The sequence below is a fragment of the Capsicum annuum genome, chromosome 6 (assembly GCF_002878395.1).
Source record: "Capsicum annuum cultivar UCD-10X-F1 chromosome 6, UCD10Xv1.1, whole genome shotgun sequence".
Classification (NCBI taxonomy): Eukaryota; Viridiplantae; Streptophyta; class Magnoliopsida; order Solanales; family Solanaceae; genus Capsicum; species Capsicum annuum.
The window spans coordinates 203783445-203804036 of NC_061116.1; the positions used below are offsets into that span (position 1 = coordinate 203783445).

A 20592-nucleotide genomic window follows, 5' to 3' on the forward strand; every position below is an offset into this window, starting at 1 on the left:
TTTTGATTTGTTTTAACATTCGCGCGAAGCGCGATGATATTCACTAGTTATCCAATATAGTAATTCCTGTTGGCGGTGCTTATCAATTGATGAGGTCTGCATTGGTTTTCTTAAAAATTAAAAAAAAAAGAGTACTAGTTTAGGATATAGAGAAGTACATTTATTAATTTATAAATGATACATGCATTGCGGTGCAATAGCTATGACATGAATTAATTAGTTGGTAATAACCCTATACGTAAGTAACTCTGAACTCCAGTTTCATCTAAGTATATAAGAGTGCAACCAATTGTAAATTATCTTTTCTATAATAATAGTGTTTGGATCAACTTACGGACATAAATTAATTCAATAGGCTCATAGTTTTTTGCTTCCGTTGACTCTCAATGCGCTTTGATCATTGATCTCTAAATCATACACTTGAGTATTTAATTTTCTATATTAAATTAAACTAATTAATGAATATTAAATTACTTGTCATAGTTATTTCATCTGAAACTAGTAGTGACACTAATTTTGTCTCTTAATTAGGAGTACTCATATACTGCATGTAATAATTACTTATGTCAATTGCTAATAGTAAATAATGAACTACACAACGCAGCGCTCTCGTCCTTCTCAAAAGACTAGTTTCTCGACACTGCGTTGCACGTATATGAATGTCGAGGCCATATAGTACATAGTTGCAAGTTTCTTTGAATAATTAACGTTGATCGATGTATAGCAACTTATTTGCCGTGGTCAAAATGATTGAATATCTTTAAAATCTATGAGGATGAACATTAAAAATTTAGTTAGATCACATTTTATTTATTGTAAAGTACAAAATGTAATGAAACATATATCATCTGATACTTATTTATAGATGATATTCTTTTTGTATGTTTGTTTTATCTGTCTCTATTGTGTTGCCATGACCAGGAATCTTATTGCCATCGATCATTAATATCATTCTTGAAAGAACGACATAAAATTGGCAGTATAAGAAAATATGTTGTGATAGATACCATTCAATATTAGGATTATTTGACATGTACTTTATTTATCTTATTGCAAAACATTATTAAGTATGTATTATTTCATTTTGGATGAATTTAAAAAGATTCTTTGCAGAGCAAGAAAATTGATTTCTTCAGTAAAGAACACAATTGGAGCATATGAACACACTGTAATTTCTAAATGCATGACATTGTTAATAAAATCTTTTATGAATTACCCATGTATTATTGCATAAGCTAACCAATTAAAATAGTGCAAATTGTGGAGTGTTAAGTGTCTTTTCTTTCAAAATTAACACAAGGGACAATTTACATTCAATATAGGGACTGATTTTCTTGAATTGCCATAAACTTATTTTTACACAAAATCATAGCAATGTATAGTATGTTAATCAACTATGCAAGTAGCAAATATTTTCAAAGAGTAATAGAAAAGTAAAGCAAATGATGTGATTAACAATTATAGATTGGTTGTGTTGCTCCAAATTATGATCGAATAAGTCAAATTAAATGAATAAAATTATTTTATCAGGAATTTTTTTTCTAGTTGTCAGTTATTTGACAGAAATACAAAATTAATTAACTTCTTTATGCTCTTTTTAATTCTAGTTTGAGCAACAATTTGCAATAACTTTTTTGAAAGTTGAAAGAACTCATTAGTTGTTTTTCTTCATGCTAAACTTACTCAAATTAGATACTTCTTCATGCTAAACCTACTAAAATTAAATAGAATTGACACTTTAAAGTTGAAACTCTGCTAAATTGTTAAAAATATTAGTCAAGAATCAATTATTTAATAAAAAATATACGGACAAAACAACATTGGCATAATTCCAAGGTCTAGGTCTGATGCAAGAAATAATTCCAAGATTTCTTCCCAGTGATGGATAATGCTCAAAAGAAACTTCCCATAAGTGACATTGTCCACATGCCTAATCTCCAATTTACTTTCAGATGCTCATGTTGCAGGGTGGATAAAAGTAAAATTCTAAACCATCTCTTTGTTTCTTATGATTTGGCTACCAGAGTTGAGAATTTTTTTCCCCATTCCTTTGGACTTAAATGCTGGGGCTACTGCTATTCAGGCATTTTGTGATGGAACACCCCTGCAAAAGACGATGCACACAAGCTTTTCTTGCACATCATTTCTATAATTGCCTGTTGGGAAATCTGGAAAGCCAGATGTGGTAAGAAATATGTCGACAAATACTTTAATTTCTCTAGAATCTGCCAATAAATTGTGATCCAAGTCTAGATTGCCATTGGTAATAACTTTTGCAACATGGAATGGGATTATAGTTGGTCTAAGGTTTGTACTATTGTGGAAACTTATACACCAAGAGTACATTACATGAGTGTTAAATGGATAGACCTTTTGCTATTATGGAATGGGATTAGAGTTGAATACTAATGGTAGTTTCATTAAGGTCATTGGCAAAGCGGGAGCTGGTGGTATTGTGCGGAAAAGAAATGGACAGATGATTATGGTCTTTGTTGCCCCTATCCAGTTCTGTACTAACAATTACTTAGAAACTCGGGCTGCTCTGGTATTTCATGGTGCTGCTTACAGTTATTGCACAATATTCTTGAAATGGACTCCTTACTTTTGGTTAACATGATCTTTTATGTATAGTTCAGGAAAGGAGCATCCAAGTGCAACTCTGTTACGGAGAAGGGAATCAAGTAGTAGACATCTTAGCTACCTCTCTGGATAGCAAGGAATTTTACTACAATGAAGTTGAACTTCCATGTGACGCGAGAGGTAATATTACAATAGACAGACTTTATGTGCCTTCATTCCGAATATAAGCGATAAAGATTGACAATTGAACACCTTGAACAAAATTGTACTATCTTATAAGCTGGAGACTTCCTTCAGTTCCGTCTAGCAAAAGTATAATTACTTAAGGTTATGCTTATAGACATCTTAGAGACCACTGCTTCAAGGTGATCATTAAGCTTAGCAGAAAATATCATCATCATCTTCCCTATAGTTCAAAGTTTGTTGTTAGAAATTTGGAAGCTTATTTTTTGTTGCTACTACAAGTACTTTCTAGAGGTTTGGTTTATGTCTTCCTTCTTGTAATTATTTTTGACAATATACATGATAGAGGTCCGCCAAGCCTCCCACCACCACGGCAGGTGACAGCTTGGGTGGATGTCTTTCAAAAAAACAGACAACATTATAGACACAAAAAACATTTAATCACTGTTGTGTGTACATAATCACCTTTTGAAAGGTATATGGATCAATAGAGTTAGGTTATTCTTTCTAATTAGTAATGGTAATAATATGAAATGGTTTCACAACAAATAGACCAATATTGTATTTCTATAAATTTCCTTTTCATCGAGAAATCATGACCAAGGCTATATAAACTTGTGGTGCAAGTGTGTTTGACGATGATCCCTAATATGTAGATAGATATGTAACATATCAACAAATTACATCAAGGGGGAGAATAAAACTTAACTTCGACATAATAGATACAGCGATCCATTATACAATCACACATACCTGATACCACAATATAAAGCAAAAAAATAAAAATGTAACTACAAAGTACAAACACTTTGAAAGGACAAAAGCCAACCTCGTGAAACATCAAATAAAAAAGAGCTATTATAAAAATTATTAAGAACCTTGTATCTGAGAGAGAGCATTTGAATCACATCTAGCTTTTATGGACCATGAGCTTCTCATGGGAGCTCATTGACATTGAGAAAAGTTTTGTCATCCCCTGTTCCACTCTATTAAGAAAGGGCAAATAAAATTTGATTTCTTTCACTAAAGCAGTCTTATGCACCATTGGCCATTTGGGTTGTCAGCTGTCTTGTGTCTTGAATAATGTCCAAAAGTTGCCAAGAAATTCTAATCTTTCTGAAAGTTTTCAAGGAAAATTTGTACTTAATTGTAATAATGAACAAACAATCCCTTGGGAGATTTTCTTTTTAAAAATCAGGTGATATGTACTCAAAATAAATAAAAAATTTAAACGAAATATATAACAGTAGTTCTTCATACTGCATGAAATAATTGAACCAAAAAACTTGTTTCACGAAAATCCTACCACCAAAGATATTATTATCAATTTTTAGTGCTCAAATTGTTTAGCAAAAACTATGTAATCTGCTATGTTATTAGTAATATTTTTTTTTGGTAACCGGAATTTTATTACCCGATATGTCGATGTGAGCAGATGTTTTTGGCCTGAGTTGGACACGTCCCAACTTCAAGTAATTACAAAATAACTAACTAGGAACATACTCCATATTTCTCATCTATAGAAGTTCAGATTAAGCATATACCCAGCTAATCTAGGAAACATGCTAGCCCTGCAGTGAAGGTCTTGGATGATCTGTCTACTGATTGCTTCTCTTTGCTGCTTTCGTTGCTGGAGTATTCGGTGGTTCCTCTCCATCCAAATATGATATACAGTGGCGGTTAGGCTCATTCTGAAGACTGCTGTTTTTGCTAGTATCCCCTTTGCATGCAGATTGGCCCATTGTACCTCTTCTCTCCATCTCATACTCCCCCTTGTAACACCTTGCCAGTTGAGTATTCTTTGCCATATATCCCCTGAAGTTAAGCATTTAAAGAACAGGTGCTGGTGGTCTTCCATTTCCTCGTCACATAATGCACATGTTAGACTGGTGTGGATGCTCCATTTATCTAGTTGATCTTTAGTATATAATCTTTGATTAAGTGCTATAAACATGATAAACCTCCATTTTGGGTGCCCTTGATTGTTACAGTATAGTTTCCTCCGGTCCACTTTAGAGAATTGGCCTCTAAGCTGTTGGTATATTTTCTTGATGGAGAATGAGTTCTGCGCCATAACTTCTTCTATACTTAAACCAGCTGCATCAATTCATTTACCAACTTGTAAGATTTTCTGAATAATCCATGACGCTTGTTTGGTCCATGTGCTCCAAGGCTTCCTTCCCTTCAAATAATATGCATGTACCCACAGGATCCATAATTTATCCTTTTTCTGATTCAAGTTCCATAAATGTTTGAGGATAGCAGCTCTATTCCATATATACATGTCAATAATATTAAGCCCTCCAGCTGATTTGGGAAGTACATCTTGTCCCATGCTATTAGTGCCTTGCCTCGATGTTGGATATGTCCATTCCACAAGAATCTTTTGCACATAGTTTCTACCTTTTTTAGAATTGTTTTTGGTATTGGAAAAACTTGAGACCATCCTTTTTCTGATTCAAGTTCCATAAATGTTTGAGGATAGCAGCTCTATTCCATATATACATGTCAATAATATTAAGCCCTCCAGCTGATTTGGGAAGTACATCTTGTCCCATGCTATTAGTGCCTTGCCTCGATGTTGGATATGTCCATTCCACAAGAATCTTTTGCACATAGTTTCTACCTTTTTTAGAATTGTTTTTGGTATTGGAAAAACTTGAGACCAGAAGTCTTGTATACCAACAAGCACACTGTGAATTAGTTGTAATCTACTAGCATATGAGAGAAATTTAGTTGTCCAGTTTGTAATTCTTCCAACCATCTTATCAATTAGAGGCTGGCATTGGGCCACTGATAACTTTTTGGTGCTCAAAGGCACTCCTAGGTATCTGAAGGGGAGTTGTCCAGTAGTAAACCCCAGTTGTTGTAATATGAACTGCTGTGTACTCTCATTTACACCCCCAAAATATATGCTACTCTTTGATTGGTTGGCTATAAGGCTTGAAGCTGCAGAGAATTCTTGAAAACAATTGTTAAGCAAGGTAGCAGAAACTATATCACCTCTGCAAAACAGTAGTAAATCATCTGCAAAACTGAGTTGAATAATATTCAATTTTTGGCATCGTGGGTGGAAGTTGAAGTCTAGATTTTGTCCTAATCTTTTCAACAGTCTGGTTAGGTACTACTCCATACTCAAGACAAACAGGTAAGGTGACAGGGGGTCACCTTGTCTTACCCCTTTCTTTGCAGCAAAAGGTGTGCTAGGAACACCATTTATATTTATAAAGTAGGACACTGTTATAACACAACTCATTATCCACTGTACAAATTGCCCAGGGAAATTCATAAATTCATACCCAGTAAAACCTCCTCAAGGAAGGGCCATTCAATTGAGTCATGTGTTTTTTGCATGTCAATTTTAATCATACACCTAGGCGAGATACCCTTTCTCCCATATCCTTTAACTAGTTCATGACCAAGTAAAATATTATCATTTAGAACCCTACCAGGGAAAAAGCAGCTTGACTAATGTCTACAAGATGATCCATGAGAGGTTGAAGCCTTGTGGTGAGCATTTTGGATATGATCTTGTATATGGTAGTACAACAGGATATTGGTCTATACTGTTTTATTGAGCTAGGGTGTTTGGTTTTATTGGTAGGTAAGTTTGAAAAATGAAGTCAGTCTTGCCAAATAGACAAGAGCATCAAAATCGCTGATCAAGGAAGTTGTTTCTCTTATAAACACATGTAGTTGTTGTTTAATGTATCCATTACAGTGAAAAAAGTTATTTCTCTTGAAATTTTTCTCCAATTATGATGGCCAAGAAAGAAGAAATTGTTATAACTGTTGTGAAGCTAGCTTTTCATGTAATCTACTCACAGTGATTTACTACATTAAAACAAAACGAATCACAATAATAACTTACTACATAAAAACACATAGCGCTATTAAGTTATCCAAATACGAATGCATCAATTACATAGAATGGTCTCACAGTCACCTTTTACAATGATACACATGCCAGAATTAAGTTTTACCTTAAGTTTCCTTTCGACATTAATAATATATCATCATCTCTTAAAAGAAGCAATATGCACAAATTAATATCCCTTTGTTTCAGTTTGTTTGTCTTTTCTTTCGAAATTGATTAAAAAATGAATATTTTCTTTATCCTTTTTGGCAACTCTTTAAATCTAAACATACACATGACATTCTTAAAACCACAAGATTAAATGATATTTTCATACATTAGCTCATTATTTGGAAAATATGGAAGGCCAGGTGCAAGAGTAGATGTGAAAAGATTGTCATGTATCCCAACAGAATCATTCAGCTAACTCATCAATAACTTATTTTGATTCCTAACAAGAAGTTCCCTATTATCTCCCCTCTCTTGAGCTGGGAATGTTTTAGAAAATTGATGGGTCATGCTAAATATCAGTCAGTTTCTACTGTAGTTAAATGGAACTATCCGAGGCCTGGTTAGGTGAAGCTTAATTGTGATGGATGTTCCAAAGATAATACAGGCCCTTGTGGTGGCAGAGGGATCATCGGGGATGATAAACGACACTTAGTCAATGTGTAATACAATGTAGAGACCGGGTATAAAACTTATAACATGGCTGAAACGGTGGCTCTTAGCATTGGGATTGAATGGTGCAGCAGGGATCAAGAAAATTGAAATTGAATATGACTCCAAATTAGTGGTGGACTGGATCTAGAATAAAGCTAACCCACCTTGAACCTGTTGGAACATCATAGACAACATTTATGACAATCTCAAAAAGAAAGAGATTTTGGAGAATTAAACATTGTTTCAGAGAAAGTAATGGTGTTACAGACAAACTTGCTAACTGGGGACTTCAAGGCAATGGTATAATTCAATATTCCAGATCTCTGTCTTCCTAAAGACATTAGAGGATACATAAACATGGAAAGGTTACAACTTTCCTTGTTTAGGATAAATAGTCGCAAAGGATCATTCTCTTTTGACAGGAACATGTAAAAGAATGTATGATTTATAAGAATAGGCAAGGAATATGTTAATCCTATTGTTTGTGACCAAATTTGGATATCTACAATCTAAGATGTATGGGGTATGTTCCATTCTCAGTAGGTCATGGGAGTTTTCTCCTCTGTTTTGTATAGTGTTTGGGGTTATAATACAGGTCCAGCTCTTTGAGAAGGATAGTTGAAGGAAAAAAGAGATTCAAAATTATTTTTAACTTTCATAAACTATGAGTCAAGTCAAAATAAGATAAACGCATTAAAACAGGTGGAGTGATTAGAATCGAGTATCTCATAATGCAACGTTATCAAAAATGGAAAGAGGGAGTTGCTCGGATGGTAAGCACCCTTCACTTCCAACCCGAGGTTGTGAGAACAAGTCACGAAGGGAGCAAAAAGGGTGGGAACTCCTAGTTTAAGGGGGAAAACGGCTATCAAAAACATTATTTTGCAATAAGCTAGATATCAAAATTCGTAGACTAAAAGTTAATATTCCAACAACATATTGTTAGAGAAAACAAACCTTAGATAAACATTCAATAAGGACCATCTACAAAGGATGCATATCACATAGTTAGCAGCCAATTTAACTTTAACAATATGACGTGGATTTTCAAGATGCTTGCTACTCTCGTATTTGTCTTATATCATTTCCCTCTATATCTGACATCATTCCAGGGCCACCACACTTTCACCACCAAAATCGTCTCTCTGGTAGATATTTCTACTTCGTTCTTTCTTATTTCCTAAGCAAACCTTTTGCTGTGAATTGAATATGCAAACCGTTTCAAGATTAGTCAAATTGTGGTTTTTTGAACTTCCTGTTTTATTCATGCAGTTCCATAAAACTCCATGATAAGATATTTTTCATCAGGTATATTCCAACTCTGTTGACTCTATCAAATGCAACTAAATCAACATTAAGTGGTTGAGATAGCAAAACAAATTAAACCAGAACTTTTAGTGAATATGGAATACACAAATTCTCACCTTTCATCCCGTTTCAATACACATTGCTTCTGTAAATGGTGTGGGGATCCAGATTATTCATAAAGAAGGTACCAGTTACTGGTGCACCCTCCAAGTCCTTGTCACTATGAAGCATTTGTTGACGTGCACAGGCATCACAAGCATTAGCCTTATGATTTTCTGAGGAGATTGGCTGGCCGGACAAATGTCGTTGTACATCTTGAACCAATGCTTGATTTCATTGAAGATGAATATATGGAAGGCAATCTTCTATAAGAAGCGACTATAGACTTTAGCGCGGGAAGTTAAGGGAAGGGTCTATTCAAACAGGCGGCTTAGGTGTATTTGTTGGGTTTTTTATTTTTTTTAAAAAAACTAATAGAAGAAGGGCATTTTAGTAATTTCACTTTAAAAGTTAGGAAGTTCATGCTTTTAAGGTGGTAAGTAAAAGTGTCTCTTGAAGAAGTAAATTTTATTTTAGTATAGTTTCATGTGCTCACAATACATATAAGCTTGAGCAACAAGGCAAAGGCAGGAATGTGGTCTCATGACTTTCTTGTCAAATATTCTTGCCAAAAAAGAATAATACTTATAGCTCGACCTACGTTACAAATTTCTGCATATTTATTTGGCTTTAATTTAATTGCAAGAAAACATGCCTGTGGTTCATATCTTTTTTTTTTTGGTTTTTTATCTGGTGTTTTGGTATTCGCATTGGAGTCCGACTAATTCGTATTTGCGTTGCGTAGGACCCATTTGAAGAAAGCGCTCCCTACTAAGATTTTTGCAGTCGCTCACATCTTATTGCTTATATATAGCTATATATTGCAATTAAACCCTCTTTTTTTTTTTTTTTTTTTTTAAGGATCTAATATGTCGATATCTTCAAAGTGAACGCCCTATGTTTTTCATCCTAGACAAGAAAAACCACTCTGCTCGCTAACTTTTTTGTTTTTCTCGATATCATCAGCTGTATAACTTTTTGGCAGATATTCACCAATTTTCACATAAATTCAATTACACTTTTACCAAGACTTAGCTTGTTGCATGTGTATTTTTTTTTGTAGTATAAACCCAATCAAAATCTCTGCTTCAAATTAAAGTGACATTTATTTACCTTCATAACAACTCCACCTTTCTTTCTCTGAGAGAAGAAGCTAGCTGCATGACTTTTTTATTATTGAGAACAATGGTATGTCATTCTTCCTTCTCTTTATTATTCTTCTTGTTGATTAGCCTTCTGTCTGTTTTGGTTTTAGTTTTGAATAAAATTAAATTATATATCGTTCGGAAGTGTAAGAAAATTTGCATACTCCACCATTTAACGGAGTCTAAATTTTCATTAAGAATGTTCAAACGATAATAGTATAAAAAACTAGTACATACATGGAAAAGTTATTCGGGAATCCAACATTTAGTTTTTACCGTATATATGCTATGGTACTATAATTTTCAGCGAAGGGTATTTAGATGACCCCTTCCCCTTTAGCTCCGCGCGCCCTTACCTTTGATTTTAATTTATATGGCTTAGATTGAATGATCATAGAGTTCAAGAAAAGAAAAAGGGGGAAGCTTTTGAAATATTTATGTTTGATATGTCGTTACATATGTATGACAATAAAGCTTTGGAAACTTAGTGTTTTTAAACACGTCTAAACATAGTATTTGTGTACCTATGAAATCCTCTGTTATAAAGGGTAAATTAAAAGTTTTTAAGTTAAAATTGTTTTCACTACTGTACATTATAACGCGTTGAAGCAGCTACTGTGTAGAGTACGGGATTAACCACTTTAATATATTTATTATTATAAGCATAATATATAAATGTGTCCGTTAACTTAGCTTCAACTTTCATTTATGTCCTTCAACTATGGGTGTGCACAAATAGACACTTAAACTTGCATAAAGTTGAACATATAGACATATGTGTCCTACACTGGCGGAGCCAGAATTTTCACCAAGGGAAACATACGAACTAACCGAAGGGGGTTCGACATCTACTATATATACATAAAAAATAATTTTAACCATGTATATATAGTATGATTTTCCGTTGAAGGGCGTTTGGATGAATCCCCTATCCCAAGTGTAGCTCCGTCTCTGGTGTCTTATGTGACATCCTACGTGACCAGTTCATGTCTATTTGTGCATATTCAAAATTGAAGATCATAAATGTGAACTGAGGTTAAGTTAAAAGAAGTGTATGTATTATGTTTTTATTATATGTATGCTTTTGGTCTTAACTAGAATTTTTATGTTGTCTATTGCAGCGTGTTGCGGCAATGATGTTTGGGTCAGTAGCACGAACGACGAGGGCATTTATCGTCCAACCAGTTTCCACATTGACAACATTGTTGTACTACAGCGATCGCCTTCCTCGTAACCTCAATTTGGACCGGTTGGTTCGTAATGACTTGGTCCATAATGGAAACTACTTGTTTCGTTTTCTCATCCATTTTTTGAGATGTTTTTGGTAGTACTTACTAATTAGTTTTTTTTTTTTTTTTTAAAATCATTTTAATTTCTTTTTCACTTGGTTAGCTGAAGGGGAGGGTCCAGAGTAACGATAAAATTATCTTCGTGTGATTTATAAATAATTGGATTCGAGCGATGAAGACATGAGCCACTGATATAATGCTTGTAGAATTAGGGATGTTTTGTGCACCGAAATGCCACTCTTTTCTCTTAGTTAACTGATTTCAATTCTCTTAACTCTTTTTCTCTGGTATCTTTTTCTCTACTTTGGTATATTTAGTATTGATGTAAAATGTGTGAAATGAAAATCCTATCATCTCTTGGAAACTCTACATATTCCTTTCTGATAGAAATTCTCCATTTTGGACTCCTTTTGATAGATGGTCTCTGACCATAAGGACTTATGCTCGGATTTTTTTTAATTTTTACACTAATTAAAAGTAAGGGCAAATACTTACGAGTGGAATTTGAGAAGGATAATGTATACACCATCTCACTCCTACATTAAACTTAAAGAGAGTAAATAGACTGTTTGCCGATAGACGTTGAAGCATGGACAATCATCTAAAAAATTAAGTTATTAGCGAATCCTTTTTATAAGCCAATTATACATTAGAGAAGTTATAGTAAGTGGCAATAAGACGTCTTCTTGCTTAGATAATATAACATGCTAAAAGCAGAGGCTAATCTAAGATTTTTAGAATATTAATGCACCAAAAAAGAAAAAGAAAAAATGTACTCCATTACGTGGGAATTATCCCGAACTCTAGGTAGGGGTGGGCGTTCGGTATTCAGTTCGATATTATCATAATTCGGATTCGGTAATTCGATAATCGGTAAATGAAAGTACATACCAAATATCATACCATTAAACTTTGGTTTGGTAATTCGATAATCAGTAAATTAAACTTCAGTTCGCTATGGTATTTGGTAATACCATATTAAAATTAAATTTGGTAGACTCTAATCTAGGCCAACGATAATAGTTTACTTTAGAACTGAATCAAAACACAATATAAAGTTTCTGCCCTATGCCTTATGGAAACAACACTTTTTAACACTTCAGCAGTGATGTTTTATAGCTCATTCATCATCTGTTGATTTAACATAATAATTGTTTAATGCAGAAATGACTTCAGATGATAATAGCCACATCTGTTCCTCAAATATTTATCTTGTAGTGACTAGTGAGTGAGTTTAAATAAAAGAATTCACTAACCCTTTCATCAAGAATAACTTATGAGATATTTAAAAGCATACAACATAGTGTTAAACTTTTTTGATAACTTAGATATGGCAGGAAATGAGTATCTCTTCATCAACTCTCTCACTAGACATAAATATACCTACAAGTTGCATCAAGACTAGACAAGTTCAGGTTGTCTTGATAGATAGAACCAGAATGAAGAAAACACAAATAATATGAAACAATAACTACATATTTGAACATGTTGTCCACTGCTGCTAACAATAAAAAATTTTAAAGCGATTTTCATTTTAAAATTTTAAAATGAATATAGTATTATAGACTTTTAGGTTGTGGGCTTTTTTTAACCTTTTGTAGAATATTAATTTGGACTCGTGGCCTATGGAGTATAGAGTATGGTCAGTTAATAATAAGTTGGTATTCGGTAAATACCAAATACCAAATGGTAGTAACATCTTTTACCAATCCCTAACCCAAATCCGTAATTTTAAAATTTTACTTCCAATTACCATACCAAATATCGAATTCCTAAATACCGAATATCAAATTCTTTGGTTCGATTCGGTAATTCAGTTTCTGATATTTTATGCCCAGTCCTAACTCTAGGAAAATAATTCAACATCCGATCAGCTGCACTATTTAGTGATATCTTTTTATAGGTGTCAATGGATAATATTATACTAAATTTAAAAAATATATACATAAACTAATTACTATATATAATAAGTGTCAATAAGCAGGCATGTCTTCTTGTGCTGCTTGCTTCAGCTGCTTCAATCGTAATTTTACTATATTTTTTCTAATTAATTACTCTAAGTTTCAGCTGCTTCAAATTACTTCAACTGCTTCAATCGTAATTTTACTATATCATCCCTAATTAATTACTATAAGTTATTTAAGGCATGTGATGCTTGCTTCAGCTGCTTCAATCGTAATTTTACTATATTATCCCTACTTAATTACTATAAGTTTCAGCTGCTTCAAATTACTTAAGCTGCTTCAATCGTAATTTTACTATATTATCCCTAATTAATTACTATAAGTTATTTAAGGCATGTGTTGCTTGCTTCAGCTGCTTCAATCATAATTTCACTATATTATCCCTAATTAATTACTATAAGTTATTTAAGTTATTTAAGTATTTAAAAATTTGTAATATTAAATAAAAATATAAAATAATCGACATGCCTACTTGTGTTGCCTGCTTCAACTGCTTCAATTGTAATTTGATTATATTACCCCAAATTAATTACTATAGGTTATTTAAGTATTAAAAAATAATAAATTGACAAAAAATAATAGTTTTTTATTTTTTAAATTAACTTGATGTCTTATATGATGCCTATTTATGCTTTTTTCACAAGTATTTTTTAAAGTAATTTTATTATATCACTTCTAATTAGTTATTATAAGTCATTTAAGACACGAGTTCTTCGCTGCTTCAATCGTGATTTTATTAAATCACCCCTAATTAATTATTACGATCGCATTAGAAAATTAATAATATTTCATAAAATAGACACAAAACGATATGTCAACATAAAGCATTTAACTATCGAAATTATATTACTACCACATAAATTAACTTTTGAAATTATATTTCTAGTAATTATATAAAGGAAAAAGACATAGTTTCCACTCTAAACTATACAAGAAAAGTCTAAATCATACCTAAACTATCTAAGTGACCTATTACACACATAAACTACTTAAAAGTGATATTTTTTACCCCCTAAATCTGACGTGAAAAAAACATAATTATTTAAATTAAAAAAGGCGCGTCTAAATTAAAAAATAACGAAAAAAATAATTAAAAATTAAATATTTCCCTCCCTTACCCCCCAAACATCTTCTCCATCACCCCTACCCCCAAACATCTTCTTCTTCATCACCCCCTACCCCCAAACATCTTCTTCTTCATCATCCCCACCCCAAAAATCCAACCCCACCTCAACCAACACATCTTCTTCATCATCCCCACCTCCAAACTCCACCCCCACCCCCCAAATAAGCAATTTCTTCTCCTCCACCTTTATCGAAACATCTTCTTCTTCATCACCTCTACCCCAAAAATTCAACCCCACCCCAACCAACACATCTTCTTTGTCACCCCACCCCTAAAGAAGCAATTTCTTCACACCCCATCCTCCATCTTCATCGAATCAATGTCAATTTCACATTGAATAAAATCAAATTGAATTTGCTATTTAATCGGGCAAATTTCAAAATTTTTGTCACACTTCATCAAACACTTGACGAGAATGCCTTCCTAATCCCACTTACTAAAACTAAAATCATTCACAGAATCGTCCTCCCTAACAACAAAGAAGCATCAACTCTTGAATTTTGGATGATATCAAATTTGGAAAGCACGGACTCCTGAACCAATCTTCCTTTTTGGTTCTGAATGACCCTTCTTAAGTGAGTCAAGCAACATCAACGGAGGTTTTCTCAACGGAGGTTTCTTCTTTCTCCGCTGTTGCTAAGGCTTCATTGGCTACTGGTTCAGTTTCTTCCATTGCTGAGCTGCCAACTTTTTTTTGGCTTTGATTTTCTTGCTTTAATCCCTTCTTTTCTCTTTTGTGAGTGTTTGTTGTTAATTCATCCCAAAAATGAAGGTTTTTCTGTGTTCATATATTTAAATTAAAAAAAAATATGAAAATATTAATTTTTTAATTTTTTAGATTATGCTGACGTGACAGACGCGTGTACAACACCACACCACATGCAAGTGGTATAATGCTTTACATGGTGTAAAAAATATCACTTTTATATAGTTTAGGTGTGTAATAGGTCATTTAGATAGTTTAGGTGTGACTCAAACTTTTCTTGTATAGTTTAGGATAGAAATGATGTTTTCCCTTATGTATATTCGCCCTTGATTAAACTGTATCACCAAAATTTGAGTAATAATTAAAGAATCTCATTCATCCCCTCACACCATCTTTACAAATTTCCATTTCCAATATCACCAAAAGAAAATTATCTTTTATTTCCTACTTACTCCAAAAAAATATAACCCAAAAAAAAACATTCAGGGATATTTGATTTTTTTTGGGGGGTGGGGGGAGGAGGGTGGGGGTAGTATTTAAGGATATTGGAAGGTGAAAGACGAATTGATACTTCAACGGTTACTCTCCCGCGATTTCCACTCCAAGTCCATCAATCTACCGTAAACCCACGAATCCATAGAGCATATGTGCATTTACCAAACTACCCTTCTACTTTACCCACAACCATCAACACACATGCCTAATAACAAGGACATCATAGTAAATTCACTTCATTACCGTTATCCTACACACCCCATGAATATAGCTGGACTGTTTTCTGTTTTGGTTCAACTTTTTTCATAACGATTTAGATTCTTACGTTAATACTTAATTAATAGTAAATGAGCTATAAACAAAAATATATCATATGAGATTCCTCTGTTCTTTTCTCCATCGTAAAGGTCTTTCTTTTTTTTCTTTCTTTTTCGATGTTGATTCGTGTATGAATTGAATTGAAATTTTTAATAACAACCTAGTTTCTAAAATTTATATCATTTTAATTTGAATCTTTTAACTTTATAGGTGCTCCAAGAAAATCAAAAATGTTGGATGGGTGGAAGAAAAACAAATTCTATTCCAAATGGTAACACTGACAATTCTTCAGGGTTCTATGTTTTATTTTTTAAAATGTAGATATTTTTTTATTTTGGTTAATTCGGCTAATGTTCTTATGTGAATTTTCTGATACAGCAAGTCTACAATCAAGCAAACGAAAACTCGAATAGAAATGATCAGGAAGAAAAGAAATTCAATGCAGAAATACTTGAAGAATGATATATCTGACCTTATAAAATCTGGATTGGATGTCAATGCTTATGGCAGGGTAATTTTCTTTAGTTGAATTTGAAACATATTTTCTACCACCTCTATCTTTTTAGTATGTTCAAACGAGATAATGGTACATTTATGTATTAAGAAACTCTTCTATTTTAAAACATATTTTGCTTTAAATGACGTGTTCTTATAAAAATCGAAATGTCATGGCATGTTATAAAGTATCTCTTTTGTTTTCAAAGTCATTTGTTTCATAAAACACTAGTACGAATCTAGTAAATGTTAAAATCGTTGGATTGTAAAGATCTTTTATATATAGAATTGTACGAGTCACTTTACCTGTGAGGGTTCATATAGCCAATTCCAATTTTCTCGGATTGAGGCGTAGTGTTTTGTATGAGCCGTTCCATCAACGTTTAGTCTGTTGATGGTGCAGTGTCCTCTGCGTAACGGTGTCATTAAGTGAGACGAGGATCCATCTGCTTTGCATCCAAAAGCATACATGAGGATTGGTTTATTAGCCTGAATACTCAATATTTTCTGATTACTTGCGAAGTTGTTAGTAATTGTCTTTGTTGGTTTATAATGAAAACTGTAGATTTGAGCATTTTCATTTGTTTTATACTGTTTCGGTTTCTGATTTTGCATGCTAATCTTTACTATTTGCCTACTCCCCAATATTGTGGAAATTAAGGTCCACAGAGTACTAAATTTTGTTTTAATGCAACAGACTGAAGGCCTTCTAGTTGAGATGAATCTCTTGAGCTGTTATGATTTCTTGGACCAATACTGTGAGCATATCCGTAGTCACCTTGATCCCATATGTACAGAAAGGTAATCTTGACATTCTCCTATTTGGTGTCTCAGAAGAACAGTATACGTAAATTGTTGATATTGCTTACTTTTCAATTTATTTTTCTTACTTTCCTTTTATGGCAACTCTTAGTTTCAACTTTCCACAACATTTTGGAACATTCTACATGTATTTAATTTAAGATTACAAGATTTTAAAGTCTTCTTTGCTTTCTTGAATTCTGTGTCAAATCAAAACCTGACAAACAAATTGAAACGAAGGGAGTATCCATTTTGTGACATAGCATCATAAACATCTCAGTTCTCACATGACTGGCTGTTCAATCTGTCAACTTTGAAAATTAGTTTTCCTGTGAGCCGAACTATTTCCTCATTTCTGCGCGATTCTTGTTCTTTTAGGGAATGCCCTGAGAGTTGCAAGGAACCTGTGGGGTCTGTGATGTTTGCAGCAGCGAGACTGGCAGACCTGCCAGAATTACGTCAACTGCGGACGATGTTTAATGAAAGATATGAAAATTCCCTTGAAGGTCATGTCAATAAACAGGTAAAAACTCATGCATAATCTTTCTTATATAGTAAGACTCCTATTTCCTCCTCTTTCTTGTCAAAAACATCATTTTTTTGCTTGGCAGTTTGCTGAGAAATTAAAGCAAGCACCACATAAGAAGGATGTCAAACTGCGGTTGATGCAAGATATAGCAGCAGAATATGGTATAGAATGGAATTCAAAAAATCTGCAACAGATTCTATATGAAAAAGAGCGCGCGGATGTATCAGGTAATGATAAAGAATCCAAAGATGCTCAATCCAATCATGAGAATGCGAGGAATCATCATACATCACAAGAGAGAACAACAAAAAGCAGTTCTGACCAAAAATCAGCAAGGACTAAACATCTGGATCCACAGTCCGGTCATAAAGATTCAGGACATGAAATCTCAGGGCAGAGAAACCGAGACGGTCCTTCAGGCAGAGCGACATCCCTTCCAGCTGAATTGGAACAAACAAGTCCAGATGAGCTAATGAAAGGGCACACAAGAGCAAATTCATGTGCACCTGATATGTCTGGTCCGAATGGGCAGGTCCATCCAAAGGTACCAAACTATGAGGATGTTGTCGCTCGCCTGACAGATCTTAGTGGAAAATCAAAAGAATGACTTTGTACACAGGACAAGTTGGATGACTGTTCCATTCCTTAGCCGATCCTGTTACATTTTGGTTTCAACTCACTTTTTGTATACTACATGTTAAGAGTTGATACAGTGTATATTACCCCTACAGATATTAAGTCATCTCATTGTAAATAGTCTCCTTATGTAAAGTCTCTATGAGTATTTGATACATTTAATGAGTATCCTAAGTTGAGTCAATCACAAGTTTCTAGAAGTGACACAATTCTATTATTGCTGGAAAATCCAAAGCAATGTGCTGAAATAAAATAAGGTTTTCATAATACAATCTGAACTTAATCTGTGTTCTTGAATCAAGAACTCAGTTGATAAACTCAGAAAGCAGAAAGCAGGGGAAGAAGAGAAGATGAGGAAGAAGAAACTTGAGGAATTTTCTTATTATTAATTCTCTCTTATGTTGAAAGAGTTATCATCACATATGTATATATAGCGAGAAAAAGGATTGTTCTTGGCTCACCTATCCATAACTAACTGATTTCCAAATAACTGTTAACTTCTCAGGAAAACAAGAAAAAGTTTGCTTTCTTCTGGTACTTCAACACAATCCTTCATCCTCAACTATTGGAGTTTGTGTTGTAACCAGGAAGTTGAATGGGCTAGATTCTGTTCATTAAGCTTTTTAGTGTGAAAATTAATGGAAGATCTTTGTTAACACATTTTTCTTATCTTCTCGCGGTGAAAAACTTCCTGTGATATTCTTGTCCATATTCACAGTCAAACAATTCCTGCCAAAACTGTTAACGCTGAGGTAAAACATCCGTCCTATGCTGATATTTTTCTTACTTGTTATGTTTGTTGGAGTTCCTACACAAAGAATCTAATGAAAGAATTATTAAACTATTCAGAAGTGTCTTAATTCCCATTTGTCCACTAACTGTACCAATTTCGATCAATAAAATGACCAACAAATCCATTGGTAGTGAAACTTGTAGCCTATCGGAATGCATGCATGGGGTATTGATTTCTCATGGTCACTTAATTAATACTAGTTATTATCTCATAAAGTCATATTTCTTCTTGATTCTAATTTTCTTCAACAGAGAAAGTTACTTTATGAGATAACAAGTATCAGTTGTGTGACTATTTGATAAATCAACTCCATATTTGAAAGTGAAATCCCGAAAATTTGGATATAGTCACGGTATTAAAAAAAAAACATGTTCAGATGGTGTCAACATGACCATGCACATCTGACTGAATAAGAGTACATAATAAAGTAAATACAGGACTGTAGATGTCATGAATTTTTACAGCTGAGTTCTCTCATAGGGACTAGTGAGTGGTCCTATTGGTTCCCAGTTGAGCAGCCCATTTGTAATCAGCATGATGCTGCCTACACCTGAAGGAGCCCGGATGGTGTGTAGGGGAACAAACACACTGTTTCAACATTCTAGCTGCAGCTGATGATCCATTTCCATTTGATACTGTTCTGCTTACTTGTATCTGCACTTCTTGTTCCCTTGCTGCTACTCTCCTTCCCTCATCAGGAGGAATGAGTCGTCCAGGACGTTCTCTCTTTTCATGAATACCAACCCAATAGTCACCGTTTGGGTAACACATTGGACAGGGGAGGACACTGAATGAGCCACTATCACCATATATATATACTTGTATATATTACGGAATATTAGTTGAATAGAAGTTAAGGAGGAGAGGTAAAGTTGAAATGTATATTAAAATACAAAGTTTGGATTGATTCTCAGATTCATAATTACCACGAAAGCGGAGATAAGGGACACAAGGGGTTCATTCTAACCCCGTTCGTTTGAATATTATACTGTATATATAAGGTCGTAATCATTTTTCGCGTAGAAATTATATGTCTTAATGGGGATCTTGATTTTTGTGAAAATAGAGTGAAGATAAGGCCAGGATGTGGAATCAGTGGTTAATTTAAAGTCTTTAACAATTGAAAACTGTGGTGATGGACCAGCAGAAGATTCCAACCACTTGTTCAATATTTGTTTGGCTTGTCAGCAAGTTCCAATTATGATGGAGAAGTGCAATTTAACTTGTTCTTTGTCTTTCAGTTTCCTTGGCCTGTCCTCAAGTTTCTGTGGATTGTACTTGCTGAAAATACTGCCAAGTTGTGTCATTCTATAATGGGAAATGAAACATATGGAGGCTGGAGCACTTTAAGTCAGACAGTTCCAACTGTGGTGGAGTACTGCTTGGCGTTTTCTTGAGCCGAGGATATATCGAAAACAAATTAAACCCCTGAGGCAGGGCTGTGTGCATTTCTATATAACCTCTTCAGATATTATTTTGTGGGACTACACTTGATAGGTAGTTATTGTAATATTGTTAGCATTAACTTTGCATCAATCTCAAATTAGTTGGAATTGTTATCAATCCTCATATTTATTTTCTTTTATTTAAATTTATTTCATTCAAA

The 20592-nt window shown here is 33.8% G+C and overlaps 2 protein-coding genes across 10 annotated transcripts; both read left to right on the forward strand.

The window, feature by feature from the left end:
* Positions 1–1814: 1814 nt before the first annotated feature.
* LOC124899758 lies at positions 1815–11492 on the forward strand. Of its 8 annotated transcripts, XR_007057313.1 has the most exons (6): positions 1815–1978; positions 2084–2185; positions 2426–2545; positions 2632–2760; positions 9753–9877; positions 10956–11492. XR_007057313.1 is itself a non-coding variant. In XM_047415003.1 (4 exons), the coding sequence occupies exons 2-4, from the start codon at positions 2477–2479 to the stop codon at positions 11066–11068; spliced, it is 306 nt and encodes a 101-aa protein (XP_047270959.1). In that variant the 5' UTR covers positions 1815–2185; positions 2426–2476; the 3' UTR covers positions 11069–11492. The 8 variants fall into 8 exon arrangements, 1 of the variants encoding a protein (XP_047270959.1); XR_007057316.1 differs by having other exon boundaries at positions 1815–2185; positions 6368–9877; XR_007057318.1 differs by having other exon boundaries at positions 1815–2185; positions 2637–2760.
* A 2653-nt stretch (positions 11493–14145) lies between these two features.
* Positions 14146–18377, forward strand: LOC107876154. Of its 2 annotated transcripts, none has more exons than XM_047415005.1 (6): positions 14146–14827; positions 15943–16003; positions 16111–16243; positions 16925–17028; positions 17407–17551; positions 17640–18377. In XM_047415005.1, the coding sequence occupies exons 2-6, from the start codon at positions 15963–15965 to the stop codon at positions 18162–18164; spliced, it is 948 nt and encodes a 315-aa protein (XP_047270961.1). In that variant the 5' UTR covers positions 14146–14827; positions 15943–15962; the 3' UTR covers positions 18165–18377. The 2 variants fall into 2 exon arrangements, with proteins under 2 accessions (XP_047270961.1, XP_016578677.1); XM_016723191.2 differs by lacking the exon at positions 14146–14827 and adding an exon at positions 15682–15821.
* Positions 18378–20592: the final 2215 nt, after the last annotated feature.

Coding starts and splice junctions, on each gene's coding strand:
- LOC124899758 (XM_047415003.1), top strand. CDS start 2,477: ATGATTATGGTCTTTGTTGCCCCTATCCAGTTCTGTACTAACAATTAC. Junction 2,546..2,636: donor TAGAAACTCGGGCTGCTCTG/GTATTTCATGGT, acceptor TGTATAGTTCAG/GAAAGGAGCATCCAAGTGCA. Junction 2,761..10,955: donor ACTTCCATGTGACGCGAGAG/GTAATATTACAA, acceptor TGTCTATTGCAG/CGTGTTGCGGCAATGATGTT.
- LOC107876154 (XM_016723191.2), top strand. CDS start 15,788: ATGAGATTCCTCTGTTCTTTTCTCCATCGTAAAG. Junction 15,822..15,942: donor TTCTTTTCTCCATCGTAAAG/GTCTTTCTTTTT, acceptor TTAACTTTATAG/GTGCTCCAAGAAAATCAAAA. Junction 16,244..16,924: donor ATGTCAATGCTTATGGCAGG/GTAATTTTCTTT, acceptor TTAATGCAACAG/ACTGAAGGCCTTCTAGTTGA.